Genomic DNA, 19,068 nt, shown 5'->3' with positions numbered 1-19,068 from the left:
CTGGTCCAGCCTGATGTGCAGGGAAAGCACTTGACAAGAGAGCAAAACGCCCATTACCTGTTCACCTAACAGACAATCTGCCAGCCATCAAAACTCAAAATACTCTTTCAGATAAATGTTTTTATAGTTGCTTTAAACTGGTAGACTCTCATAGATAAATTCAGAAAGATACTTGTACAGATACTCTACACACACTCTTCCATTCTTGTCTGAATGGAGGAGTACTATCATCAGTGCCGTTCCTGCCAGAGAGAGAAAACCCTTCAAAAGCCCCTTCCTTTTTGGACTTAAAAGTGAGAATAAAGTCAGCCATCTGTTAAGACTTAAGCTGGGCAGATCAAATACACTTGATTATTCAAAAGAGACACATTTTGGTTGCATCTTGTGCTTGGTGCAATTTCTATTGCCCGATTGTAGATCAGACCTGTCCACCTGCACTCCTTCACCAAGCAGGCTACCTTTGTATGCTTGAACCAAAGCACACAGCTGGCTTTGGAGGGTGTGGATTCAACCGGAAAGGGCACATTAATTTATCTCACACCCCAGTATCCTGTTTAAATGTTCAAAATGCCCAGAGCCAGAGGCACAAGTACAAAATAAACAAAGAGACAAACACAAAGACAAAAAAAGAACACTAACCTGGAGAAAAACACACCATTGTTAATGAAGGAGATTTCATCTGCTAAGTCCATCTCCTTCCCACATGAACCACTGTCCTTTAACTGGAGGCTGACTCGAGGTATTCCATCTGACTGGCCTGGTTGTGGAAATAGGCCCATTTGGCTGGGTTGTTCCATCTACAGAAGCAAGGAGAGAGAAAATTGAAATATGAAAGGAAGAAAGGCCAGAACGGCACTTTCAGATATTCTGTAACTGAAGGACATTCTGTACCAGTGTACAAACAGCAAAGGTGACAAGCTGCAAAACAGTATTACAAAATACACATAAACCAAACACTCAGCTCGATAAAGACTATTTAAAGAAAAATAAAGGTGTGTCTATTGAAAGAGCAGGGGCAAGAAAATAATTAAGAAAAGAAAGGTAAGTGAAATAAATACTTATTTTCTGTATCACAGCAGGCAGACTAAAAAAGTTTGCACTGAACTTGCTTCTTGACACTACAGGAGAAACAGATACTAACAGCAATTATTATAGCTCTTCTCAATACTCTTCCCACCCTTTTTAATGACAATTGATATCAACATGTACCCTAAGAATGCTTAGAGGAGAAGAGCAAGTTCAGAGGTCTGTCCCTCATTTTAACGGCAAACATTGAACCTAACCTTTGTGACTACGTTCAGTTTTCTCTTGTGCTCTTCTGCTTTTAGCCTTTGCAAGACCCAAGGGCTGGGATTTTCACAACACTGTTACACATTGATTAAAACTGATTTAAAAGTACTTTTATTTTAGGTAAGGTGACATAATCTTTTCCCTTGGTTTTGAACTATGAGAATTTGCCAGTAACTATTCCTTAATCACCTTCCCCATAATGATCTTGATTTTATACTACTCCAGTAGTGGTCTCTAATCAGACAGAAAAATATGAGTTTATATAGTCTCTTATTCTACAGAAGTCATACTCATGTGTTTGATCTTTTTTGCTGGTTTTCTCTACACCTCTTCACCTACTATGAAGTCCTTTCTAAAACGTAGTCAGAACTGCATGTGGCATTATGTATGAGGGCAGATTTAGTGGTGGCTTCTCATGAAAATCTAACTTTTTATTTGCTTTCATGATTGCTTAATTTGGAGCTCATCAGTGTACACATTTGTATAAACTGTGGGGTTTTGTGGATATAGTTAGCACATAGTGAAAGAAACTCGACTAATCTGTTTTTCACCCAACAAAGGGCAAATCAGAAGCCTTCTGAAAATCCGGGTAGACAGCTTTTAGTTTTTCCTACCTTGAACACTTTTCTATTAGCAGTACCTTGAGTATTTTCTAGGTCATTATGGAAGCAGTTAAATAGCACAGATTTCAACAAAGATCCTTAAGGGAGTTCTCCAAAACCGTTCTCCACCAATAAACTGATAATATCTTTTTACTTCTTTCTAGTTATTAATCTATAAAAAGTCTTTCCCTCTGATCACAAGATATCTTTACTTCTTTAGAGACCGTTGACAATTCCATTAAAACCTTTTGAAAATTCAAGTGCACTACACTAACTGTACCTATGCACATTTTCACAGGCTCTTCTGTAACATTTTTTCTCTAAAGAATTAATGCTAGTGCCTCCTAAAAACTTTAATTATCCATTGGTTTCTCAGTTCTGCTTTACTTGTTATAAATCTGCTAGACAGTAAATCAGAATTTCTGAACTCCTTTTCACACCTGGCTTACTCTAAGGTTTTTTGGTAAAATTTATTTTACTTCTGCTTCTAGTATTTTGTTACACTCACAGTTGGTTTCAAATGCTTTGTGCACGTTGAAAAGTTTCATGGGACAGAAGGCTGCTTCTTACTGAGCTTTGTAGAGAATAAAATGAAAAATATGAAATGAAAAATAAAATGAAAATATGTATCAGTGCAAAGGGAAATCAGAGAGAGATATTGAGACAGCTTCCCAGTTTCAGCCTCTGGACTGCTTGCTCTGAGTAAGATCCTGACTTTGCTGACGTCAATGGGCATTTTACCTGAAGTCAGGATCTGATCTTTGGACCGCTGCTGGTTCCAGCAGCACTCTGTTAGCCCATCACCTGCAGCTGTCTCTGGCTGTTGGCACCATGGGAACTGGGCACACAGCACATGGACAGCAGCCAGTGCCTCTCAGCTGGTACAAAACAGCAGCAGTGCTGTGATTTCAAAGGTCTGTGGGGAGGAGGGGAGACAGAGAGCTACATAACAGCAATGTTACAGGAGAAAATCACAACAGGAGGCAGCAGGGCCTGGGGTCTGGAGACACTGAAGAAGAGACCAGACCCCAACTGGCTACAACCTCCTTTCAAGAACATGTAGACAGCAGTAATGTCACCCCTCAACCTCGTTTTCTCCAGGCTAAACAAGCCCAGCTCAAGAACATACGCTCTGCTGCATACTGAGATGCCTGATGTGGTGTGGTGTCTGTAAAAGAAGCATTTTGTCCCCGGCAAAATCTAACCACTAAACAAACACACATCTATAAATCTTTGTAAATACATACAAAGCTTCACTTTGGAAGATTACACCAATAAATCCAAGGGCAAGCCTAAAGAGTAGGCTTTGGCTACAGAAAATATAATTTGATTTTTGTTTCCTGGAAGTTTTTTTCTCTGGTGAAGCTTAACCTCAAATTGCATTTGACGAAGATCAGACCCAGCTGAAGCAGGTATCTCGTGGGCTGTTACAGCATAGCTACAGCCTGTGGCCACTGAAAGCATGGACTCTGCTGAAGTCTGCTGCTCTATAATTTAAAGTACACCTTCATTCTAAACCAAACACAAGCAAAATGGCATCAGGTGCTACTGACAATCCAAGGGACATGAAAGGATAATAAAAACACCAAAGAACAGAAAACTACGAGAAAATACTACACCACACATCCTGCGTTTGGCTCTTGAGTTTTGTTGTCTCAAAGTTCAGATGCAAGGAACTGTGTCTGCAGTTTTATGACCACTATAAACATGCATCATCATGGGTGTTGAAGAAAGTGCCAGAAAACCTTTCACCTGGAGGCACAAGCTGACCAGCCAAGCTGACATCATCCTACACAATACCACCATCAAGATTCCTCATAACTGACTGGCTGCATCACAGGGATGTTTCATCTCCCTGTGAGGTGTCAGAAGCTCTGGGTTCAAAAATCAAAAATGAATACAACATATTCTGAAGACCTGACATGAGTATGGTGACTAATCTTTATCTGTTCTTGAAGAACAGGAGCTGCTCCACGTAAGTCTGGAGAGCTCGCTGCATAGGAATCAACATGGTTTAAAGACAGATCCTTAGCACAGGTCATCCTGCTTTTCTGAGTACCTCACTCATGTTCTCAAGTAGGAAAATGAAAAACTTCCAATATCTCAAGCTATGCATGAACATGTCCAAATAACTGGACAATTTATACCCATTTAAGTAATTACGAAATCTAAATGCAGATCTTTTAGAAGAAACTAGCTGTGAGTTTATATTTAAATCATTGAAAGGATAATAAAGATATTTCTATAAGGTATCCTCAAAAAACCCACCAGGTTTTTAAAACATACACAGTACGTTCTTTTCTTTAAAGGTATATGAACACACTGCTCTTCCAGACAAGAGAAATCTCCCTCAAAAATTTGCTTAGTACACAAATTCAATTCTTACAATTGTCCACCAAAGGAAAGAGGTCCATATTACTTCTTGAACGGCTTCACACTTTGTCACTCCAATGCCTTTTCAACTTAAAAGTTGTCTATATCAATACAAATATCCCATGGAATAGAAAAAGGTACATTTCTTTGAAAAAACACAGGCAGGGCCAAGCCATGCATGGGAATCTGCAACGCCGGTTTCTTTTTCACTCTAGTCTCGATTTGGCTAGCTATCAGCAAAAACCTTTAAGGTCAATCTACCCACTCATCAACATCACCTCTGCTTCACGGAGGACTGAGAAAGGGAGATGTCACTCCTGACAGCTAATCAACCTGATTCAACCCAGTCAAATGACCAGGGAATGAGCCAACTGCCAAAGTCACCCACACTTAGTATTGAACAAATACATTCCACTCACTCCATTCATACACAGAGCTTACAGCTCTCTGCCAAAGTTAATGGTAATGACAATTAACACCAGGCCTTGTTTGGAGACACAGATTTTGCCAGAGGATTTAGGTCACTCTGAATTGCCCCAGAGAATTTCCGGCAGAAATTCCTGCTGAGGCAGCAAATCCCTTCAATTCATTCAGTGAACAGACCAAGTATTTATGCTGTACATGTTATCCAAAAATTTCATTTTGCAGCCAGTTCTCACACAACACCAGCTCCACCATCATTTTATTGCAGTAAAGGACTTCTGGGATGAATGTGGACAGGATAAATCTCCTGTAGCTGAGAGTACCAGATATATTTCAGGCCCAAAGGGCTTTCAAAGGCAGGGAGAAACCTGCAGTGAGACTTTCCAGTTACATTCATCTCACACTTCTTACATTATTCTCTCACTTTCTATTCCGATGCTCCTACTGAGGGAGTGATTATGTTACTGGCCATGGCACAGAATTTCTGTGTGTGAGGAAGCAAGTGCCAAACTCATGGTTTGAATGCTATGGGGACTACACCAGTAGGGACAAAGAAGTCAGAGAGGCTGCTGAACAACAAACCTGAAATATTCTGCCATCTTTTTCCATAACAGTGGAGCTAATGCAAGGAAGAACTGCAGACGTTATCTGCTCCACTTTACAAGGCCTTTGACACAGCCCCCACAACATCCTTCTCTCCAAACTGCAGAGACAAAGATTTGATGGATGCACTGCTCGGCAGGGGAGGATTGGCTGGATGGTAGCATCCAGAGGAGCGGTCAAGGGCTCAACGTCCCAGTCGAGACTGGTGACAAGTGCTGTCCTGCAGTACAGCTGTCTTTAGTAGGGCTGTTGTTTTACTTAAAATGGGCTTGTGCCCAAATGCTTCCCCAAAACATCGATTCTATTCAGAAAGTAATGAAATGTAAAAATGTCACTAAAACCCACCTTGATTCATCGCTTCACCTACCACCTACAATATTGATTTTAAAACCACGTAGGCATATTACGGTTGTGAAGTTCTTCTCAAATTAGAGATGCCTCATCATCCCAAATTACTGACACTGGGAGACAAAGATCAATAGCTCTGTAATTGTTCCAAGTTTAGCAGAGTCAGCACATAGTTGAAAAATAATTCAGTTACCAACTCTCTTCCACACTCAAAACCAAGCCTAAAATCCTTTCTTGATTAACTGCCATACTGAAACCATAAAGTCACAATAAATGTGGTCATCTTTACAATACATGCACCTGTCACTGCCAAATTTGGATTTCTCTTACTCTATTTGTATTTTTAGGCATTGGATGACTAAAACACCTCCTCTGCACTCTACTCTTCTCACATATTGAAGTTATAAATTTGATGCAACTCTAAAGTGTATGAAGCTTTAAAGTTCAATAAAATTCTGGTGCTTTATGCAAACTCAGATGTCTTAATGAGAACAAGACTCTTTGGAATCAAAGAGATGAGTATTATTTTCCTTTCAACCGCATCCCAGTCCTGCTTGTCCAACTTTATTTCCTTTTGTAACAAGGTAACCCATCTAGTTGATCAAGGGAAATCCTTTGGATTTCAGCAAAGCTTTCAAAACTGTCTTTCACAGTATCCTGGACAAAATGTCCAGCACACAGCTGAATAAACACATCATGGGATGGGTGAGTAACTGGCTCATGGGCTGGGCACCAAGGGTTATAGTGACTGGGGTGACATCAGACTGGTGACCTCTCACCAGTGGGGATTCACAGGGCCCAATCTTAGGCTCTGTGCTCTTCAACATCTTCAGGAATGACTTGGACACAGGACTTTATCCCTTAACTGACTAAGAAAGTTTGCAGAAGACACTAAATTGGGAGGAGCTATTGACTTCCTCTGCAGAGGCCCTGTGGAGAGACCTCAACAAGTCAGAGGACTGGGCAATCCCCAGCCATGGGAAGTTCAATAAGGGAACGTGCCGGATTCCGCACCTGGGATGGGACAACTCTGGATGTAGCACAGACTGGGGAATGAGATGCTGGAAGCCAGCACTGTGGAAAGAGACCTGGGGGTTCCACTCCATGGCACGTTGAACATGGGTCAGCAGTGCCCTGGCAGCCAGGAGAGCCACCCGTGTCCTGGGGGACAGCATTGCCAGCCGGGAAAGGGAGGGGATTGTCCCTCTCTGCTCTGCACTGGGCAGCCTCACCTCGACTGCTGGGGGCAGTTCTGGGTGCCACAGGGTAAGAAAGGGATTAAACTACCAGTATCCAAAAAGGGCAACGAAGATGGTGAAGGGTCTTAAGGGGAAGCCATATGAAGAGTGAAGGAGGTCACTTGGTCAGCCTGGATGAGAGAAGACTGAGGGGAGACCTCACTGAAGTCTACAACACCTCATGAGGGGAAGAGGAGGGGCAGGCACTGATCTCTTCTCTGTGGTAACAGTGACAGGATCCGAGGGAATGGCCTGAAGTTGTGTCAGGGGAGGTTAAGGTTAGATATCAAGAAAAGGTTCATCAGCCATAGGGTGGCTGGGCACTGGAACAGGCTCCCCAGGGCAGTGGTCAGGGCACCAAACCTGACAGAGCTCAGGAAACAACACCAGAGCCTCCATATCTGACCAAAGCCATAGTGAACAGCAGAACTGCTTAAATGCTTCAAAGTAATCACACACTTTGCCAACACTGCTCAATTCTGGAGGTAAGAAGCTAGCAAATGTTCTCAGAAGCCTATGAAATTCAAGCACAGCTACGCAGATATGGCATTTCTAGCTCCAGAGGTAGTTTACTTGTCACTGGCTGTGAATCCTGTAATTTTGTTTCAGTAAATTCTCAAGGTCAAAATCATGTCTCTTATAAATGAAAGCAGATTCAGTGAAAAAACTTCAAATTTTCCATGAAGGCTAAACATTAAAACTGTACACTCCAGAAAGATGTAACCTGAACCAAACCTATCCTACCCTAAAACCACCCAAAATTAAGAAATCAACCCAACAGTAGGATTATCTTAACCTGTGACTCTCCATGCTGCACACACAACAGGAGGTTGTTGAAGTGAACCAGCAATATCTTAAGGCTCTTTTTCTGCAGGAGGTCAGGAACATTTGCCTAGGGTAATCCCTTCAGTCTCCTGCCCCATGCAGCTCTCCCAGGCAGCTCTGTCAAAGTGCAGCCTGCATGGGATGTAGACAACAAAGCAACAAGATATACAGGCCTTGAGCCAGAAGACACAACCAGCTCCCAGTGACTGCCAACTGCTGCCTGGCATCTGTTTGCCAAAGGAAACGTAGCGCTGGCAATGTTCTGAACTGAAGAGAGCTTTATCCAGGCAGAGAGGAAAGAGTAGCATTGATGTGGACTTGGCCTATCAGGGGTCCTAGGAATCTCAGCAAAAGGCAAGTTGGGGTCTTGCTGGCGGATGAAATAGAAAAAACCCTTAAAAGCAAAATAAGCATGCATGGCTTCACACCAGAGAGATACAACAGGCCATCCATCTTATCATTTCTGTGCAGCAACAAACCTTCCGGCCTCCTGGGAAACATAAATATCTAGCCTTGGTCGCAACCCTGAATGTATCCCACAAGGATACTGGAAGTTATTCGCATCCAAATCCTAGTGTTCTGACTACACTGCAGAGACACTGCTCCTCTTGGAGTAACTCCTGCCTTTTATCCACTTTAGACTCTCTTAGCTTGAATAGATAATGCCTCGAGAGTAAGAAGCACAAATACGGCCAGATGATCACAGTCACGGGAGAAACGCAGGAATTAACTTAGAAGGCTGAATATGGTGACAATTCCTGCTCTCAGCTTCCCACAAGGCAGACTTTCTGCTCATGTCGGTATTCACCTGCCCATTCAGAACAATAGCGAGAGCAAGAAAAATTACGGTAAATTACTGTAGTTACAATGGGGATTATTTGGTATTTCAGTATATTCTTAAAATAAATGTCACCTCCAGTGAAGGAATCCTAAAGCAAATGCTCTGTAACTCTCTGCTGTGCTGTTAAAGCACAAATGTTAATGACTCCATCAAAAGAACAAAGGTAAGTCAGTACAGTGCCCATTACATTCCTTCACTCTTCTTGCTGGTCAACTGTTTGAGGTGTAAGTGTTTGCCAAAGGATTTCTTCATTAGAAAAATGTGAAGCTGTGCCAAATTCAGAGCTGTTCCTCTGAAGCCCATGTAAGTAGGTTGGAAAGTTTAAAACAAGCTGTTAAGAAACCTGTCTTTTTCCATGTATGGTGCTTCTCCTCTTCACAGCATGACAATGAATTACACAGTAATGAAAGAATTTTCTGCCTAAAACACACTGTTGGCACTGGTCTGAACTGTGCTACATCTCATAAAGTGCAGGCAGATCCTTCAAGGAAAAACAGGTTAGTTTTATCTCTGTATTTCTCCCACCCAGCATTTCCATATGGCCAACTCATTTACCAGGGAACCTGAACAACTGAAAAGATGACTGTAAAGGCTGACTCTGGCTTTTACCCTTCAATCCCTTTTCTTTCTGAGCAATAAGGAATGCTATTTACAAACTCTGTAATAAAAGCAGGTTCAGGTCTTAGGAATTTTGCAGAGAGGTGGAGCAGCACTCTAATACCAATAAACTGGCACTAAACATGCCCAAGCTCATTTTTATGGCCCTCTGAATCAACACTGGGAAATACAGATAAGCTAAGACTCCACTAGAAATTCCACTAGACCACGTAACAATCCATCAACAAACGGACAGGAATGATCCTGTTCTTGAATCATTCACCTCTGAACTAGAAAAGGAGTTAAAAATACATTCTGTACTCTAACAGAACCTTCAAGGTGATCTCATAGATGTTTTGTATCTCCCGCTGGCATTGTATCTTCATTACAACTATGCCTCCAGTTGTAAGTCATTGCAGATAAATTACTTCACGCAAATCACGTGTGTTAGATCAGATTCTTCTGTCACCTGATAGTAAAAGTTAGAAATCAATGTTCCTGCAGTTAATGTAGGACCAGGCTTGCCCCTGACTGAATACTGAAAAGTGAGCATGCATTAGTCAGATTTCAGTAATCATGCAGTAAAACAATAATTGTTTTTATTATGTTGAACAGACATGAAAAATGAGAGCAGAAGTGCGTGAAGTAAAAGCAGAAAAACCTCTGATAGCAGGCTATTAACTGCTCCATCATGGATTCTGTAACAGCACATGTAGATTCATGTGTTTCAGTATAGAAATGCATTTAATTTGCAGAAAATAACGCTTCCAAGGGAGCTGGAGATCCATATACTGGGAACCCAGCAAGCAACACTAGCTAATAACTTATTAAACATTAACCTCCAAAAGTCTGCTAAATGCAGGCTCTGGCAACAGGTTTTAATTGCACTGGGCAGAATGCATACAAATACACTTTTCTGATCCTCTAAGAAAAGATCTTATTTACAGTTTATTCCAACACTTGCAAGTGTTCTGCCCCTTTCCTACTGTCCTGCAATTCATGCTGGTTTTTACAAGGCAAACATTACTATGAGATTATATCACTCCTCCTACAAACTGGCTTTTTTTTTTTTTCTAACAGTACAGTCCATCTTCATGTTAATTAGGACAAGAGGAAGAACTCACCACCATTAACATGAAAGATGCAAGTTGAAAGTCAAAACCTACTAGGAATATCAGGCAGGCTTAATAGTCATATTTTCAGGCTGCCAAGTTCCTAGGCTACTTGGAAAATTTACAAACAAAAAAAAAAACCCTCAGAATCTCAAACACAGTTTAAGCTGAGAACCCACTGCTGTCAAGTGTTTTGTTCCTGCATATTAGCTTGTGAAGAAGTGGCAGTATGTTTGATGTTACCCTTTAAAATCCAGATAGTAGAAAGAACATTCTCTTTTCAAATAACATGTTGTACTTCAGTAACTAAGCATATTTTGGAATATATTTTGTTTTTCTAAATATCCTGTGAACTTACATATCAAAAAGTCAAGACAATTAAGATATGTTTGACCACAGTTAAACTGATTCCTAAGTCTATCAGCATAGATTAAATAACTGTACATGTTCAGAAACCTGACTCTGTCAGAACACTCTTTGGTACTGGGATTCAATAAACCTAAATTGTGATTTTTAAATGCAAGTATTTAAAGTCAGGCACTTGCATTCCATACAGAGCAGTGAAACCGACAACATTTAGTCAGGTCACACTTGCAAGGACTTAAAGAGCACTTCTCTGTCTGCATTTCTGTTAAAGAAGTAAGCAATTACACCAACCTTCGTACTTGCATTAAAAAAATAACATGATTACATAATGACCAATATGCATTTCAGTGAATCTTTGAATTACTGAAGCTTGAGAACTCTTTCAGATTTCTACTTATTCACTTTTAGCACTGCTTGTGAAACAGTGGGATGAAATCTGTTGTGCTTTAAAGCCTGATTTTCCCTTAAAACCCATGACATGGCTGCTGTACAACTGGGATAAATGAACTCGGAGCCACAAAATGACTAGCACGGAGAAGTACCACCTGAGCATCACTGTTCTAGAATATTACAAATCTCCGGAGAATGCTCTAACAAGTATGGCACATTAGCAATTGCATACTTTCCATTCTCACGTGAAGAAAAAACATCCAGTGCAGCAGGCTGGATACAAAACAAACTTTGTTTTGTTCAACTGTGTGTACTCAACACTCAGCATTAACTGCTTACACCTGGAAAGATACCCAAGCCCTGCTTACTGTCAACAGCAGCCAGCAATCACCTCTCCATCTCACACTCCTCAAAACCTGCTCAAACTGGAGTACCTGCTCGTGATGGCATCAAGTCCCACCACAGTTGTTAAGAGAAATTTTCTATCAAGAGCGCTTGGACCAAAGTAAATCATCAGCATCCATACAGAACACTGGCAAATTCAGGTTTTGAACTAAGTTTCTGCAATGATTTTCATGCAAGAATTGACAAGATCACAGGGAAAGCCAGAGAATATTCAGTGACGCAACTATGACAGGCAATGTTTATTGGCAAATCGTGCAGTCACAGGTCTATCAGCACAAAGCAAAGCTTTTTTAGTCATTTCCTACATCTGCAAATGGGGCACACTTAGAGACCTGCAGGCCCTCCTAACCTTACACTATAATAATAAACTGTATTGGTTCCCTTATCCATTGCCATTGTTAAGTAAGAGGGAGTCGTACAGCATACTTGCCTCTTACACTGTTACCTGTTTTGGATGTAAATTTCAGAACAGAACAGAATATTACCTTCACTTTTATCCTTTTCAACAAAATGTCGAACGGGCATAAAAATTGCTGTTTCAGCCTCAGTCAGCTGCAGTCACAGAGATACTGACCTGTGCAGTCTATTTAAAGTCTGTTGTATTTGTAGCATGCTACCACATTAACCTAAGGCTTTAAATGCAACTGATTATGACTGCTTAAGGAAGGAATTTTAAAAAAATAGGTAGTAAAACAATGGTTATACACTGTGCTGTATTTTAATGATAGCAATAAACTTATTTGTTGATAACATAACATTCCCAGTTATCTCTGGAACAATCTTATTATTAATGCTGTGCTCATCCTCTCTTTCCTGCTTGATTCAGTAATTATTTGTTTCTAGTCTCAGACACTGCATAATCAGAGGAAACTGGGCTTTGGGTTTCTCAGTTCAAATTTAAAATGCTTCTAGAAAGCACCAGATCTATTTTTTAGCTGTTAATTCATAGAAGACCACTGTAAGTAAAATAAACTTGAACTTTTATCAATGTGAAACTTTTTCTTAATTAAAGCACAGACTAGGGTTTTTTTTACAGAAACAAGGAGTCAGAGTCCCTTCTGCAATAAAGAATGTGCCATTCTGACTTCACCAAAATGTCATCCAATTTACTTCCTAAAAGTGTTTGGCCTTGTGCTCCAAAACAGAAAAGCTATTACATGGGATTGCTCACTGACTCTGTGCAGGGGCTTTGACAGAAAAAAATAATTGTTGTTAGCACAGTGATAGGGTTGCAAATACCAGCAGTAATTCTTCATCAGGAAGAAAACTCCCAACCACCACGGTAGCTTGTAGGGGTCATGGGTGGTGGAGATGTTCTGTTGGATTGTTCACTATGTCCTCCAGTTCAAAGAAAAAAACAATCACGTGTCCTTCAAACGACACTAGTGAAAGCCACGTGTTTAACAAACAAAAGGAGCCAGTTCTTCACGTGAGAGGAAGCAATTTCTGGCACACTTCTACAGATGATATGTTGGTAGGAAAAAGCTTACAGATGTGCAAGAGAAACACAAGACAATTACTCTGGACATCACTAAATACAATAATCCTATCAAGAGCAGGAAAACTTCCTAGAATAGTCATGAACCGGTAGAAAAAATGGAGGAAACACCTTGCTGCCCTATACTCTTCCTCCCTTGACATCTGCTTATGGGTAGTGTTGGAAGCAGCACACTGGGTTAGATGGATCCCCAGTGTGAGCCAGCACAGCCATTCTTATATATGATGAGCAGACATTAAGAGGATTATTCAGTGAATTTCATGCTGCAAATGACTGCAGGAATGGTGCATTAGCTGATTGCATGAGGACAGACTGCAACAGCTGACTCTTTACTGGGTCAGCAGCTGTACAGCACAGAGGAGGCAATATTCTGCTTCCCTCCACGTAACTCTGCAGTGCAGCCTCTGCCTCAGGTAGGTGTCACCAGGGTCACACCTGTGAATTTTTCCAGGGCTACAACAGTGTTGTGCATGGAGCAGTACTAATGCAACAGTGGATTTAAGAGTTCCTGGATCTCCCTTTATTTCATGTTGGAGTGGGAAATACACCATCCCCTGTCCTAAGTTCCCTGGCGCACAGCAGGGCAGGTGTGACACGCAGCAGTGCTGTCAAAGGTGCCAAAGTAGTTACAGCACTGCTCTTCTTACTCACAAAATTAAGACAATATGGAATGTCTTCCCCTCTGTGACCATGCAGAATAGCTCATGGCTGATTAAGGCTCCAAAAGAAATGCAAGGTATCAAATAATCTGTATTTCTAAGACTAACATTGTGTGGCCAATGGTATGGAGGTCTTCAAAAGCGTTTTCTAACTCACATGATCACAGGTATCTTCATGTATTTTAACTGGACAGAATAACTGATTTTTATTCAGTTATCAGTTCACAGAGTTGTCATTCAGTGGCACAGATACCTTCAGGAAAAATACAGAAAATTATTTAATGTGAACAGTAACTGCAAAAAAAGAACTCTTTACCATATATTAGGCATCCTTTCTATTTTGTACCCAGAAAATGATAAAAACGCAATTGTTAGAAGGGGGAACAATGTCAGTAAATCATGCTAAACAGAACTAGTAACAAACATTGAAACACCTAGTATTTATAAGTGAGTTTTTTGCCTTGGTTCTGTTAGCATATAAATGCTAAACTGGGTCCGTTTCTTCCTGTCTGCTGTTCTGCCTTGCCATCATTTACACTGTACTTTTATAAACACAGTTCAACCAAGCTGTTTCAGACAGAAATGATAAAAAGGAGAATATCAGTGTTTGCAAAAGAAACACATCACTGGTTTTCAATATAAAACTAATACCCTTTTCAGTTCAACTTTCATTTCCTTTTGTTCTCTCAAGACTATTTCTATATATGACCTTTTACCTGAGACCATATCTTTTAATAAACAGCTAAAAGCTACTCTGTTTCACATCAGGACAACCTTAACCTACTGCACTCACTGCCATAAAACACGTACAAAGGTCATGAGTTGTGATACGTAAGCAGGAGAGAGATGTGGAAACCCATTATTTTTAGAGAGGACTGCAATATGTGAAAGGAAATGACAAACATAGTAACAATCCCATGATGCATCTCAATGCTACCAACTCCATCTGTGGAATATCATGGTGTTTTCCAGGAAAAAGAGTAAAATGAGTTTCCAGTCATGCAGAAGGACTGCTACAAAAAGTTAAACCGGTAGTGCCAGGATCAAACGTAATTCCAGAATTTGTAAAAGGTTACAAAGACTTCACTGAGGGAAAATATTCATCTTCTGTGCCCATCTCCACAATCTGCAACTAAAACATCCTGGTGTTATCAACACTGCTTCCAGCACAAATCCAAAATATAGCCCCATACGGGCTACTACAAAAAAAATTAACTCCACTCCAGCCTAAATCAGCACACCATCATATATAAACTGTCAGGGGATTAAGGTGTCAATGACCACACCCCATAAGAAGCCTGTAGCAGAACTAAAGATGAAAAGAACTCAAATTAAACATTTACAAGGTGGCAAAATAAGACTTCTCTTTTGCTGGGTTTATCTAACTCTGTGTGTATGTGTGCAGATGTGTTCAGTAGCAATAGAGCTTAGATCAGTTCAAGAGAACATTTTATTCTACCCTTCAGTTTTGAAAACTGGAATCTGATTTATCTATTTACTGTAATACTATTCATAAATGGAAAAAGGATGATCTAAAAGAGAGTTATGACCTAGATATGGGAAAAATCTAGGCTCTCCAGATCTGTATCACACATTACAGTGGCTTAAACTCCGTCTTGGAAAAGCTAAATTGTATTTTCAGATCTAAAATTCAAAATACTCACAAAGAAAAAGTTTTTCACTCATGGAATTCATGCAATTTCAAAAGAAATACCTGATCTGCAGTAAATTATGGAGTCTTAAGTGTCTCTATATTGTTCTAGTTACCCATGCAAGGTTCTCAGTGCAGAAAGAACAGATCCCTTCCTTAATACTGAAACTGAGATGCTCACTGCGGGCAATTAAGGTCAAATGCTGCTGGGATCCACTGGATACATCAGGAGCATACACCAGACTTTTTGAGCATCTGGCCCCTTGTGTCCCACGCATCACATGCTCCTGTTGCTCTCAGACTGCCCTGAGCCCAGCTTATGACAACAGGCTTTGGGGCACTGAAAATGCTCCAGGCAGAGGTAGGTGTACTGTACCTTCTGAACAAACTGTGATCTTCACACTACTCACAGGAGGGGTTTTAAAAAACTCATAGAATTCATACTGAAGTCAATGAGCATTTCACTGTTCTTAATATGGGAAAAGGAATTTAATTTTTTTGTGTGTGCTGACTCTTCCTGAAGCTCCCACCTTCAGAGTATTCAAGATGAAGCTAATGGCAGAGGCCAGCAAGAATTAAATGCCACAGACAGAAAAATCTCTCACACTTCTTTACTTTGGATCAGTTCCGACAGCCTGCAATGTGCCCTTGTGACAATGACAACACTATTGCTGATTTATACAGAGATACAGAGGGATAATGCTGATCATTTTGTGTAACCTGATTAACTGAATGACTAATTAAGGAGAAGCAGAATAAACACTGAGGAATCTAAACAGGAGGAACTGAGAGATTTGTCTCAGGTGAAAAATTTTCATTTTCTTGGCAATCTCCCTTCTTCCCCATGGGTAGAGCAAGGATGCTCAGCAACAGCTGGCTACTGCAGAAGCTCACATGCTTATTTTACTGTACCCTGTTTCTTGGTGCTGACTTTGATGCCTCCCTTTTGAAAGATGATGGTGTACTGCCTGAGATAGACTGCTCCTAAGTGCTAAATCACATTGTCATACCACTCCAAAAAAACAAATCATCAAAATCCACAGAACAAAACAAACATCAAACAACAACAACAACCCCCTCAAATAAACCAAATTCCCTAACAGACAATGAATGAAAAACACATCAAATAAACCAAGTGCAAGTACAGACCAGGACACATATTTGAATCTTATTTGCCCTACATTTCAGCTACGTGGAATTACCATGGGACAATGACAGTACCAATGAGTATTTGTTTCAAGAAAAAAACTCTGAGAGCAAAAGCAAAATTCCTAAGCACTTCAACTACAAAATTTGTCAGCTGTATTTAAACGATTTACAGTATACTACAAGTATAGACAGCAGGAGAGAAAGATATATTTGTTATGTGTCTGTCTTTCCTTGATATATCCTGAATCTTGGCAAATTTCTTCTCATAATGTGTTAAAATTAAAATATGGCTGGTGAAATTCTAGTGAAAGAAGTATCAGCATAATAATTTATTACAGAGTTTAGCATTAGCGTATTTGTGTAAATATTCAGGACTGCATTTAGTAACGCCACAAGCGACATATTTATTTAATCCTGTGAATGCCTCAGTGAATTTCAAGAGCAGAAACATTCTGGTTTAATAATACACAGGGTTGTCAAAGCCAGCAGAGCTGGAAGCACTGGAAAGCCATTTCAGAATTACATAAGGAATTGTTCAGGGTTTTTTTCACTCGCCTTTCTGAATCACAGCCTAAACATAACCATCCTCCTCACTTCAGACTGGATTTCCTATAGGTGAAGGGTTTGGAGGCTTATAAACTTTCCCCTACAAATCTCATATTGCTCATTTCCCATCAGCTCACATATTAAAATGTCATTCTGGCTGAATCATTATACACCCTTACTATAAACATGCCCATCTGCTTGCTGGCGGACAACTGCAAAACGAATTCTAGCTGAAGAAATACTAAACAAAAAACCAGAGACAGACTTCCACAGGTGCTCCTTCTCCCCATGCACTTTTCACCCATGTGAACCCACTCCTACTCTTGGGGGTATTTAGTCCACACAGGAGCAAATTGGCATGACTTGCCCAAATAAGGGGACACTGCAAAAAATGGAAGTGTTTGTTCAGATCTTTGGAAAGGATTTCCAACAATCTGTTCTTGCTGTCTCCTGATGGGAAAGAATTAATCCAGTACTGAAAGCTGACCATTAACATGATGCTAAAATGGTCCCAGACATGAAAGAAGAATAAAGGAAACTATCTCGACCCTGCAGGCTCAGCCAGGGCAGCGTAACACGGATTAGAAATGGATGCCTTCTTTCCTGACGTAAATGAGGGGCTGCTCCTGTGTCTGCTGAGTGTGTAACCTGAGGTGGCAGGGAAAGGGACTTATTTAGAGAGAGCCCACTAGCCGTAGAGTTGGTAGGTTCTCAAAAGTTTCTCCCAGATCTTGTCATGCTTTAGCTGAGGAAGGGAAAGAAGCATTTTTAAGTGAAGATCCAGCTTTGCTCATGGGGGGAAATCAGCTGAAACACTGTGGCTTTCAGTGGAGGTGGAGCTTTAAACCTAGCTGCAGAGCGACCAGGCAAGCCAAGATGGAGAACTTTGGGACAGCCTTACCTTTCCTACCTCTTCTCAGAGACAAAAGGCTCAAATCTTATTTCAGGAGGAATGATCTGCTCACTGCTGAATAGGAAGGAGCAAGCATTCCACTTAAGGCTAAATTAGCTGGAGCACTCTCCTTGACAAAAAAATTAAAAAAAAAAATGCACTTAGGGGTCTTGCCTGGCTGGGATGGGCACTGCATACTTTGCACACACCAAGCACCAAGAGCTGCAGCCACACCTGCAGCAGGGGGTTGCCTGCATGTCAGAAATCTCAGAGCAGGCTTGCACTGTGCATGCACTTGTGCTGCCATTTAAGGTGTAAAAAAACTACTCTGTGAATTCACCCTCCCCACTGAAGTGGCAGCTCTGGATAGAGGACTGGAAACAAACAGGATAAAGATGCAGGAAGAGAACTGCATCTAAAATAAGAATTCCTTTGGAACGATTTGTTTTTGCAAAAATCAGCAGGAGACCAATTTCTGCAGCTCTTCAAGGATTGAAACCTGCCTGTTCAGAGGTCATCAGAATGCACCTACAATATACTCACAATGATAAAATTGCACATGTATTTACTTGACCTTGGAAGACTGACTCTTAATTCAATTTAAATGTTATATTATGTTAATATTATTTTAAATGTTAAAATAGTTTTCCAAATGTACTTGGTTTTTCTTCTGCATCAAGTGAACAGGGAATGTATTCTACCACCCAGCAGCAGAGGAATGGGAAAAGTCTTTGGCATTCCTGTCCCAAACACGTGATCAAACCAGGAACAGCATTACATCCTCATAATGTCAGTGCTTGTGTGCCAGTGCAAATATTTGTGTGCTCTGAGCTGACTGGTTCCTGAAACTAGAAGTGATCCATCAAGAAGGCATTGGAGGGAAACGGTGAAAATACAACAGGGAAAAAAAAGGATCTTGTAACCCTGCATGACTAGGTAACAGATTATATGTTTTATCTGAAGACAATACTGATCTATAAACCATGCTATTAAAGGTGACATTTCACCTCAAGCCAGCAGAAGGAGTAATCCTAGAAATCTCCCAAGAGTGAGTCTCATAATAGTCTGCCTCCCCAAATTTCCCCTGCCACTCGAACTAAATAAAAATCTTCACTGCCTATCTTTGATCATTAGAGAAGCCTAATGACTGTTATTCCAAGTCAATACATTCCAGCTCTAGTAATACACCACTGGCTGCACTAAAACATAGGACCACATGCAGTTGCAGTTCACACAGCAATTCAAGACCTTTGTATATTA

General features: G+C 40.6%; 1 protein-coding gene across 2 annotated transcripts in view; it reads right to left on the bottom strand.

The window, feature by feature from the left end:
* The window catches only part of FAM13A (family with sequence similarity 13 member A), a 117,620-nt gene that overhangs the window by 73,410 nt on the left and 25,142 nt on the right, over positions 1-19,068 (bottom strand). The window contains exons 5-6 of one of the 2 annotated variants that reach the window (XM_066317951.1): positions 4,698-4,708; positions 640-797 (exon numbers count right to left, since the gene is read on the bottom strand). In XM_066317951.1, the coding sequence (XP_066174048.1) occupies positions 640-797; positions 4,698-4,708 (169 nt within the window). Of the gene's footprint in view, positions 1-639; positions 798-4,697; positions 4,709-19,068 lie in introns of those variants that run through there. The other variant, XM_066317949.1, reaches the window with a different exon arrangement.

The sequence above is a fragment of the Sylvia atricapilla genome, chromosome 4, assembly GCF_009819655.1.
Source record: "Sylvia atricapilla isolate bSylAtr1 chromosome 4, bSylAtr1.pri, whole genome shotgun sequence".
NCBI classification, from domain to species: domain Eukaryota; kingdom Metazoa; phylum Chordata; class Aves; order Passeriformes; family Sylviidae; genus Sylvia; species Sylvia atricapilla.
The sequence above is the reverse complement of the archived record's forward strand: the minus strand, read 5'-3'. Positions and strand labels throughout refer to the sequence as shown.